This window comes from Cebidichthys violaceus, unplaced genomic scaffold (assembly GCF_023349555.1).
Source record: "Cebidichthys violaceus isolate CVI_PGR_0920_01 unplaced genomic scaffold, fCebVio1.0.p SCAF_12, whole genome shotgun sequence".
Taxonomy (NCBI): Eukaryota; Metazoa; Chordata; class Actinopteri; order Perciformes; family Stichaeidae; genus Cebidichthys; species Cebidichthys violaceus.
In genome coordinates, this window is record NW_027176285.1 from 431,876 (window position 1) to 443,299 (window position 11,424).

The 11,424-nt window shown below is 42.2% G+C and overlaps 1 protein-coding gene across 2 annotated transcripts; it reads left to right on the forward strand.

Moving 5' to 3' along the window:
* Positions 1-2: 2 nt before the first annotated feature.
* pdzph1 (PDZ and pleckstrin homology domains 1) lies at positions 3-11,169 on the forward strand. 2 transcript variants are annotated; one of them, XM_068705746.1, is made up of 13 exons: positions 3-246; positions 1,758-1,844; positions 3,249-5,477; positions 5,582-5,743; positions 6,764-6,925; positions 7,101-7,202; positions 7,641-7,751; positions 7,997-8,175; positions 8,283-8,440; positions 8,690-8,732; positions 9,061-9,247; positions 9,683-9,818; positions 10,409-11,169. In XM_068705746.1, the coding sequence occupies exons 2-13, from the start codon at positions 1,784-1,786 to the stop codon at positions 10,506-10,508; spliced, it is 3,630 nt and encodes a 1,209-aa protein (XP_068561847.1). In that variant the 5' UTR covers positions 3-246; positions 1,758-1,783; the 3' UTR covers positions 10,509-11,169. The 2 variants fall into 2 exon arrangements, with proteins under 2 accessions (XP_068561847.1, XP_068561848.1); XM_068705747.1 differs by lacking the exon at positions 3-246 and having other exon boundaries at positions 1,717-1,844.
* Positions 11,170-11,424: the final 255 nt, after the last annotated feature.

Sequence of the window (11,424 nt, forward strand, 5' to 3'; positions counted from 1 at the left end):
CGTCATCCCACAAGACGCAGGGTGGTGCGTTCAGGCACGTGCGACACATTTGCAAGATATCAACGGGGCCTGGCTTAACAATGTGTATGGATGACGTGGAATACAAATTTTCAATTTTCAATTCATCATACAATTAGCTACCAATTAGCTACCTACGTCAAATGAAAAGACACTTTGGGTTTTTGAATTTGAATAATGTTCTTCACAAGGGAAGTCCTGCAGATGGAATGCATCAATCAGGTTAATGTGAGTAAACCCTAACCCTGAACCCTCAAGGACTTAATTGACGTCACCTGGTGAGTGGTTGAGTGTGAGAGGCTGTGAGGGCTTGAGATGGTATAAATATGAATGAACCAGCTGCAACATATCCCGTTACCATGACGTTAAGCTGGTTTAAGTCCTATTCATCACATCGATCTCAGTTTCTATATGTAAACAATGAAACCTCGATGAAGACCAACGTTAGTCATGGAGTTCCACAAGGTTCTGTGCTTGGACCAATTTTATTCACCTTATATATGCTTCCTTTAGGCAATATGATCAGAAAACACTACAAACTTTCATTGTTATGCAGATGATACTCAATTAGTTATAACAACTGGTTATATCTGGACCCTGGTCCTGCCTCCTGTCGTGGTTCTGTCATGTGCATGAATGTGTAGTAACTCTGTTGTGTTGTTCATTGTGTACACATGACATCCATCACACTTCATCCTGGTAGAGGATCCTCCTCTGGTGCTCTCTGAGGTCTCTCCCTCTTTTCTCTGTTAAGGGGTTTTGGGGGGTTCTTCCTGTTCTGATGTGAGGGTCCCGGGACAGGATGTCGTATGTGTACAGATTGTAAAGCCCTCTGAGGGGGATTTGTGATTTTGGGCTAAACAAAATAAATGTAATTTAATTAATATTATTGTATATTTGTGGAATAAATCTACACTACAGTGTTCTGCTGCAGTAGAATTGTGTGAATAAATATGTGAAAAGTACTTGCTCATAGAATATTACAGTACGGTATGGTATACTATAGGCTGGCCTCATTCACCAGTGGAAAAGCACTGACTCTGAATAAACAAACCTCACACTGACATCACCAGAGGCTGATGAGATTAAAAGTAATAAGCTGCTTTACGTTGAGAATAGAAACAATAAGAAGTGGAGCAGTCTGAGGCGCACAGACAATGTGTCTGTGTGAGAAATAGCATCAGCTGCTCTGTCTGTCTTCTTCATACCTGATACTTTTATGACAACCAGGACTCGACACCTAGAGGTAAGTCAGCTGTCTTTTTATTTTGTTATTCTGCGTGTGTAAAATATGATCTGCCGGGTTAATAAGGCCCCCAGAGATCCAAGCATTTTAACATGCTTCCTAACAACAAAGTAACTTGCCTTCTCTTTGATTTCATTTCCATAACGTAATGTTTATTGATATTTAAACATTTTGATGAAATATGTTTTCTGTGTTTCCCCAAGAACTGTGTTCATGTTAGTGTGATATTGAGAAAAACAATATCAAGCCATTATTGACACAGGACACATCATTTCTCCTTATTATCGTTAGTGTTATTAGCTTTGTCGTTTTTATCCAGGGTGCATTCATTTACATGTCACATTGTGGACATTTTCCATATTAACTAAATCCGAAAAAAAAAAGTAACATATGTGTATTCCAAAACAATTTGGCAACTGTAGGTTTGCAATAACAATGTTAAGGTGAAGCTTATGAAGGTAAAACCCTCTATTTTCTCTGACTTGTTTTGCAGTTAATGTGAGACTGTGGTGATTAGGAATGAGTAAAAGAGGGAGGAGGAGGAACAGCAAGAGGAGGAAGAGCTCCAGCAGCAGTAAACGTGAGTTGGAGCTTTGGGTGGAGACTTCAACGAGGTTAATCATGTGCTTAGCTGAGTCACATTTTTTCCACACCTGCGCAGTTTGCCAATATTTGGACTTCTTTGGACCAATAGAGCGCTGACTAGTGCTCTATTGTAATGTAATGTAATGCTAGTGAATAAAGGGTTTCAATAGGTTTCATGAGGTGAAAAACAAGGTGGGCTCACCATTGCTGTCCATTGAGCAGGTGCTCAGTACTAAACACAAACAGATACAAAGACTAGCATTCACACTACTCCAGCCAACTGACAGAACACCACCAACAAGTCAACATTTTTCAAGTTGACTTAAAGGAACAGTGAGTAACATTTCAACGTGACGTCATACAACGGTCGGTATGATATCCTACGTAAAGTTGCTCCTCATTTTGTGAAGGTATCAGACCTACAGAGACGTCTGAAGTCACGGTTAGCGGCTTTAGGGAGGGTGATGGACACAAAACGGAGGACTTTCCTTATTCATGCTCATTTTGTTCTGCACAACTATTGTGAAGTCCACACACATAAACTATAGAGGAACAAAAGCAGTAATGCTCTCCAGTAGGACAGACTTCAGCCTCCAGCAGAGCTACGAGAGAGAGAACAAAAACAAGGAAACCGAGAGAACGAGTGAGAGACGAGTGTCGACCGCATTTATGATCCATAATCTAGTAAACTTTATGTGTAAGTGTTGATTTTAAAGTAAATGTGATGTGAGAGAGAGAGATGGAGACAGACCCACAGCGCTGTAACCAAGTCTGAAAATAAAACTTCTAAAACTTTCCATGAATTGTGTTTGTTTGAGTTCATAGAGGAAGATTTTAAGATCTCAAGTATCAAACACGACCTTTCATTATTAAGTCTACTTTATTACTCTGTCCTATTTTTTTTTAACTAAGCAACCAATCTACTTCCGTTTACACCGTCACCCACCATCACGCCCAGTGGACGTGAAGAGTCACGTGATATTGGTTTTCAGGCGTGTTCGTCTGGACGGAGATCCAGATGGTGTGGATGTAGCCTTAGTTTAGAGGTTGGCATAGAACAGTGGGCACAATATACGATATTCAGAGCATTAATATATCATCAAACAACCATTATCTATGTAAAGATGTAGTGGAGTGTTGAGCAGAGAATGAGTCACTCTCCCTCTGAGTGATCAGAGCTTCTCTGCTCTTTGTTGGCCGGCAATAGAATATCACGTTTAGCCCTTTTTATTTTCAACGCAATCTAATATAAATATTTGACTATGTTCAGTATTTACTTGTAAATTATGATTTAGGTGATTTAGGTAAAAATCTGTGATCTGTAAAATCTATTTACATCATTTTGCATTGCAGACATTTTTTATACACTACATACATTTGTTTGTTTTTTTACTTTCAGAGAGTGTCTCACCATACAGCTTTCAAAAGCAGAACAAAAGCAACAGTGTCAGCTACAAAGATGACATTGTTGAAAAGGGTGAGACAGATTCTCATCGAAAGGAAAACGTCCCGTCAGGATCGGAAGATGAGGAAAAATACAACGACACTCCACCCAAAGAGAAAAGAGTCAAACGGGATTATCGTGTGAATTCATTTACAAAGCAGAGGAGTATTTATACCAAAACGACAGAGGACACAGAGACAGGAGTGAGGACAGTGACGTCGGTGTCCGTCAACGACGCAGGAGACTCCCCCCCAAAGATCATCGTTCAGCAGTCATGTGTACTCTTATCTGGAAACCCAACCCACTCATCAACACCAGTCACGAACACCATGAACATTAACTGCAATGGGTCACATGTGAAATTGGAAATTCAAGAATCTTTTCAATTGAATGCTCCTGGCATCAAGACCACGTTTGTTTTAATGAATGAAAAGGCGGACTGTGCTGATGTGTTTTCTAAGAGCAAATGTGAGATGACATGGTTACCAAATATTGAGTCATCTGAGCAGCCGTCACAAAATCTGACCAATCACAACGGCAATCAAAGCTCAAATTACAGATTTACCTTCGGCAACTCGAGTGAACAAACAGAGTCTCACAGTGATTCCAAGTCTGTCAGTCCAACAGACGTATGGGACAACACAAGCTACTCTCAATGCTGCAGGAATCACCAACTAATACCAACAGACTTTATGTTAACAGATCATCCATTTGCACCACAACCATCGTTAAATTTCAAACCTCAAGGGAAGAGGAACGACTTTGACAAAAGCGTCAGAAGTGATCAGTCTTGGGACATTCCTCCACCCCAAGAGTTTGCAGACTTTAAAAATAATACTTTAGAGGACCTGACACACTGCCTGGCTTCCTGCAGAATTGGTGCTCGAAGTCCTGCTGACAAAAAGACACCTAACATCACCTGTAAGGAAGAATCTCAGCGGCCATTTTCTTTAGAAGCAGAGGAAAGAGCAGATCTGGCACCTTCGTTCCATCAATTATCAGAATCTGCCAGCTATGAGCCAATGCTCACGAGACCCTCCTTGTCTACCAACAGGTCCAGCTTCACCAAAGATTTCATCAACTGTCAGAAGAGAACATCCTGGATTAGAAACAACAGTGTTGCCACTGTGGAACACAGAGCACGTCTGTCCCCAAAGAGGAGACACCAAACATATCCTGGCATGTCAGAGGGTCTAGGATTGATGCAGGAGGACATTCCGTCTCCCTGTGCTGAATCATTTTCCTCTTTAGTCATGTGCTCACTGCTTCTCCAAACTGAGAGGCTGGGAAGGATTCACCAGGACACTGACATGTTTTCTGCATTCGGAATAGGAAATTATAATTCTTCACAACCGACCGGACATTCCAAACTTGCCACAGAAATCCTAAACAGCCGTGATGGAAAGCAATCAGTGCTTAGTCCACTCTATATGACCAGCTCTGAGGATGTACCTGACGATGTGTTCTCTGTCAATGAGCGACGTCGAAGACGAAGCAGCATCAGTTACCGCCGTACAACAGGCAGACAACAGGATGTAGACCTAAAGCAGAGCGTTTGTATGGACGTGGAAAGTCTGGACAATATTGACCAAAGTGAAGTAGCAGACAGTGGATTTGACCAAGAAATGGGGGAAGTAGAATATCACAGCCCAGAGCCGCTGACAGAGGAGTTGAGTCAAAGAGCCCTTGTCATCCATCCGTCCTGCAGAGGCTCAGAGGAACATGTACCACAGAGCTGTCCTGTGATATTACTCCTCAAGGACAAGGTTGAAAGTGAAAGCCAAGAGGATCCAGTCTCAGTTTCACCCAAACACAGTAAGTCCTCAGCCATGACAGTAACTGTTGGTGCACACGAGCAAAGATTCTTGCAGATGGACTCAGGATCATCACTGGGTGGTTTGATGGAAACAAATCGAAGAACTTCCCTGGAAGACCCTCACATGTCCCCTTTGCAGGACGTAAACTCTCTTTCATTAAACACAAATGAGGTTACGGAGGAGATTGAACCTAAACCATTTGGTGAAAAAACAGGAAATGCCAGCTCTTCTTTGCCACTAATGATAACAGAGGATTCAGACAAACCTGGAGTCACTGCATCATGTCCTGCCAAAGGTTCTGCACATGCAGAAATCCATGAAAAAGAGCGGCTCGGTAAAACGGCAGAGAAACACATTGTATCCAGAAGTGAGTTACAGCAATGTTTGTCAAATGATTTAAAATAAATACTGAATTTCAGGTCAATTTGTATGTAAAACTGACCTATTGTGACTGTTTATCACCATTCCCAGCTTCCTCAGAGGCCAAAGAGCATCTGAAACCTGAGGTTCATAAAGACCCAGACAGCAGTGGCTCTGACCACTGGGCCAGGAGGAGAAAGCTCTTCAAGGAGAGCAAGGAATGGAGCTCTACTGGAGGAAGCTCCATGACCAGTGATATCACAGAGGAATCAGGTAATCAGGGCTGAGTCTGGGACAGTGGGATCAAAGAATCACTGCTATACATTTGGTGAGATTACCAGGAGCCCCTATTTGAAGAGCAAACAGTAGTGAGTGGTGTGACACTTGACCACTCACCACCCGACTGGACAATGAGCTCATTGATCTATTGATCTGTTGGGGTTTAGCGTTACACAGTAATGTTAACTTAACTCCATGACTTATCACATTGCAGTAAGACATTATGTTTTCAATTCAATTTGAATTTAAATAGTGTAATGATGGAAAATCACAGCAATACTTTATAATACAGCCTGAGACTTACAGCGTTATTACCCGACACTCACTGAATGAGTCCTCTTAATGTAATATCGTGGTGTAAATTGGTTGTACTGGTGTTTCAGTGTAGGTACAGCGAAACAAGGGAGTAACAGTTGGAAGTTTTAGGCTACAACTACACTAATACCTTTCTGTTTTAAAATGAAGACAACCTCCGTCCACGTGGGCATTTCACTGTCGTTCTATCAATGATTTCCATCCATACTAACGCGCCTAAAAAGGAACGTCACATGACTATTCATGTACACTATAAACAGGAAGCAGAACATGTGGTCGACACTCGTCTCACTCGTTTCCTCGGTTTCGTTGTTGTCTGTTCTCACTCCCTGTCTCACTGGAGACATTTATGCTTTTCTTCCTTTACAGTTTCTTTGTGAACTTCACAATAGTTGTGCAGAACAAAATAAGCTTTGATAAGAAAAGGAAAGTCCTCCTCCATCACCCTCCTCAAAGTCACCGTCCGCTCCGTAGGGCTGATGGAGGACACACCCCTCGCTCAATCGCTCCGATAGCGGTTTGCTTCCTCAGAACACAGACACAACATATGCAATAATTAAGATCAGACTGAATCTGGCTTCCAGTGACAACTGAGCAACAATGATTATTGTCAAATATTGTAAATTTAGCAATTTGACAACTGACATGCACCTTCTGCAGAGTGTGCTGCTGTGTTCATCCCCTGTGTTCTTGTTCTAGTGTCAGAAGACAGTCCCTCTACGGACATGGCAACTCAAGACAATGAGGACAGAGGCTTTTACACAGAGACGTTCCACTCCTCAGCGTGGATCTACCAAGGAGATGATGTAGACTCAGCCGCCATTCCTCCCAGCCTCAACACCAAGACTCGAGCTGTCTCAAGTAGGCTAGCTTGAGATTCTATTTTAGGGTTATGGTTACAGGGGAATGTATTTAGTATTGAGTCGCATAGAAGAGTCCTTCTTAAACACCATGCAGAGGGTATACTGTACACTGGACCAAGCAGATACAGACATATATTCCCCCACAATGACTTCAACTTTCTCCTCCCTTTCAGTTCGGGAGAGGACTGTGAAGATCAGCAGAGGGACAGGAGAGTATCCCTGGGGCTTTCGACTACAGTTTTCTAAACCCATCGTGGTCACAGAGGTAGACACCAGTAAGTGAGGTCCTTGCTTGCGGCGCTATCTCATCTAGAGGATTGATTTTTCTGAGTGACTGAGTGCCTAAACTATACAGAAGGCAACCAATGGGAGGCAGTCACATGACCTGGATCATAACATGAAGACAATAAAACAGGAAATACAGACAATAATACACAGAATTGTTTGTTTTAATATACATCATAAATGGAAGATCGGTAGTCATTGGTTTCACCGTAGGCTGTGAGTTACTGTAAAGCATCCAGTAAATAGATCTGAAAAGCTCCTCTGTGTTCATTTTCCCTCTTCAAAGGGTGATGCTTAGGAGGAATTTAATGTAGAATTCTGTTATTTGATATTACTACTGATAACCAATTTGATGCCTTTCATGCCACTCCACACAGAGTGGCCCCAGTTGGTCTTTGGGCTTCAGACTTTGTCTTCTGTTGTTTCAGACGGCGCTGCTGAGGAAGCGGGGCTGGTGGTCGGAGACTCTGTCCTAGCTGTCAATGGAACCGATGTCACCAGCAGTCCTCATTCTGAAGCTACTGACTTGGCCAGACGAGGTATGTGTTTCAAGGCCTGATAACGCGGAGCACAGTGGCCCTGATCAACGAAACACGAGATCCAATAAAGAACTTGTGTGTAGATTGAAAACTAATGTTTCAGAATGTTTGGTTTGGTTGAGGTTCGGTGAATGTAGCAAGGGTTCGAGGTGACATATTTACTAAATTAACTTCTGAATATTTGAGTACAGACTCAAAACGCTTAAACAGACGTTTTTTAAAATGAAATGATGTTGATTTTTTAGGTCCAGATGTTCTAACGTTGACGATTGGGTCAGACATCGCTCGTGCTCCTAACACCCCCAGACCAGCATGTCGTGGTTATCTTCACAAGCGTACCCAGTCTGGTCTGTTCAAGGGCTGGAGGAAGAGGTGGTTTGTGCTCACACATGACTGCTGCCTCTTCTACTACAGACACAAACGGGTGAGCGGGGAGCAGGCCTCATTATGCATTCTGGTTCCTGAACACAACAGTCCACACAACAATGGACCCAGATGTGTCTTCTTGACATTACTTCATGTTCGTTACAGGACGAAGCCAAGAGGCGGGCTTTGTTCGCAGTGAAGCTGGAGGGGGCCGAGGTGGGACCAGATGCTTCTCTGGGGAAACCATTTGTGTTCAAGTGCCGCCCTCAATCCGGTGACCGGGTGTACTTCCTGTGTGCCATCTCCAACCAGGAGATGAAACGGTACAGTACAGACCTTTGGAACGTTCTAAACCAAAGAGAATTTAAGTGTGTTCTCATGTGTATTTTACAGTTTCACAAACAGATGAATGGAAGCGCTAATTCATGCAAGAATGTTTTCAGGCTAAAGGTGTTTTCAGACAAAAGATTTCCCAAGCCTGAAGGGGCATTCAGATGATTTGTGTTCTTGTTGATGTAATGAAAAGATGTTGGGATGAAGATCATGTCTGAGTTGTGTCTTTGTGATTGCAGGTGGCTCGAGGCTTTGGAGAAAGCTATTCATCCCATCACACAGGTAACATCTGGACGATGCTGGCTGCTTTACTAGTTTAACTACATGTCTCAGTAGCATGGTGCTTTGCCTTATCAAACATATTAATATGCTACAGTGTTCTACACTGAAGGGACGGACCGTCACACGTTGTCACAGATGTAGTGACCTCTGGATCTGGTGACTTGGAATGAAGTTGGTTTCATGTAAAAACAACAGCATACTTTTGAGATTCTCCAGGACTGAATGGATTAGGATACATGCGTCAGGCTGTTACTCACACTGGCTTATCACCTAATGTATTCATCCCCCACGCTAACACTAAGCTCATCAGGTTCCTCCCATGTTTCAGAACCACGTGTGGACGGATGTCACCAGACACAACTCTAATCTGCCCCCGCTGGCTGTGAAACACCCAGAGTGTCTCGGACTGCTTCATAAAATGGACAAACACAAGGACATGTGGGTCCAGCACTACTGCATTCTGAAGGACGGTTGCCTCTACTTGTACAGTGGGATCCGTGCGACTCATGCACATGGTATGATACAGTCAGTGTACGGTCAGTGTAGTGATGGTGTGGTTTTCAAAGGTGATTTAAAAACATATATTTTTAGGCTCTAGGCACATTGATAAGTAGAATGAAGAGGCAGACATTCTCTGTCATCTGGTCACAGTTCTCTGTTATTTCTGTTATATGTTCTATGAAAACGATCTGTGCTTATATTGTTACTGAGTGCCCCCTATATACTATACATATATATATATATATATATATATATATATATATATATATATATATATATATATATATATATATATATATATATGTATATATATCATATGTATGTATATAGGTATATATACATCTGTATCACGTCGATCTTTTTCACATCTCTTCTTCCTGACCTGTTGTTGTAAGTCCAACACTATTTCCTCAGACAGTGGTGAAGGACATGTTGAACTCTGTCCTCAGGTGGTATCTACCTTCAGGGCTACATGGTGCGAGAGCAGCCCTATGGATCCAAGAAATCCACCATTGAGCTGAAACCTCCAACTGATGAGTTCAAGGCTTTCTACCTCTGTGCTGAAAACCCTAATGAGAACAAGCGGTGAGGAGCCCACTGTGATTTTCACTCAGGGACTTTTCTACCGTAGAACCTTTTCAGAACCTGTGAGACTTTGGTGCATGGGGTTTCCTTGCATTTCCATTTAACAAGAAAGCAGCCAGATGGTGCTTCACAGCCATGTCCTGCACAGACTGAACACATCTGTTTGTGCCGACAACAAAGAAGGCTCTTTTTTTTTAACATTTTAAACGTCAGTGCTTGTGGAGCTTCTGACTGAACCTCTGTGGTTTGGACTTTAGTTTCACGCATTCCTGTTTGAATTTGTTAAGTTACTGCAAATCAAACATTCACTTGTAACAGATATGTACTACAGTAGGTTTAAACTAAAAGTATTCCAATAGCAAACCACTGGGTGGCTTTTATTGTGAAGGAGAGACAGTAAATGCAACAGTGTCACTGAAGTAACTGTCCTTTAAAACGTCCTTTAGACCATAGTCTGCACAACAAGGTGAGGACATGGTGCTGTGAGATCAGTGGGTCTGTTATGATGATTGCAGGGATGAAAAGTAGAAACAGAGTTGTTAGATGCAGTGTTCAGACACTCATGTTGATGCTTCTGCTGTTCTTCACAGATGGATCATAGCGATCAAAGCTTCAACTAAGAAGTGGCTGCCTTTACGTTCGACCTTTCAGGAGTACATGAATCGGCCATCAGAAGAGGCCAGAATGTGAGTCGGACCCTGCGGATCGCTGGATGTGCTTCCTGGTTGTAGCTGACAGCATTGTTTTCCCTGTGCTGCTTGTTTGTTCCGGAGGATGAAGTCCCTCTGGGAAGTCCTGAGAGGATTAGGTCACGTGTTTAGTAGGGCGGTCAGTCCATGCCTGCTCATTTACATAAAGCTCAACTGCACTGTGCAAAAGCAAATGTGAGGGACGAGAACAGAAACTGAACAACTGAACTTTATATATTGCTCTTCATAGTTTTCTCTCTTTTGTTACACAATTTTAAATTCAAGCTCTTCCATTTGAACGTACAGGTTATAGATTCATCTGTATCTATGATCACAGATCTATGATCATAGATACAGATGAATCTATGATCACAGATTCATCTGTATCTATGATCATAGATACAGATGAATCTGTGACCTGATGATCTGTGGATCAAAGTCATTTACCATTGTGGCTTTTTCTCTCCGTTGGCACTGCTGAGGTCATACTTCATGTATGTACCCGTACATATATGACGATTGAAATAAAGTTAGAGTTTAACCGCATTTCAAATCTTTGGAGAGGTTTCAGTTTGTAATGTGAAATACTGGCATTTCTATGCTTTTATACAGACTCTGTGTTACTGTGTTTTGTTTTTTATTTGCTACACTGTGAACTTTTAGAATATAAATGTGCTCTCATGCTTTTAATACTGCTGTTACTGCATAACAGCTAGTAATGCATCGATGTGTTTGGCAAATAAATTCTACAATCTTATGCTTTTGCGTCTTTGTCTGCTACTGAATCTGCAGTCTGTAGTCGGTGCTGAAATCACAAAAAGAAGAATCTTAAACAGAGAAGTCTTGATGAAGTGACGTACAAACGAAGTCTCACCCGACTGGTGCAGTTTAACCCCATCTACCCAGCTGTATGCTCA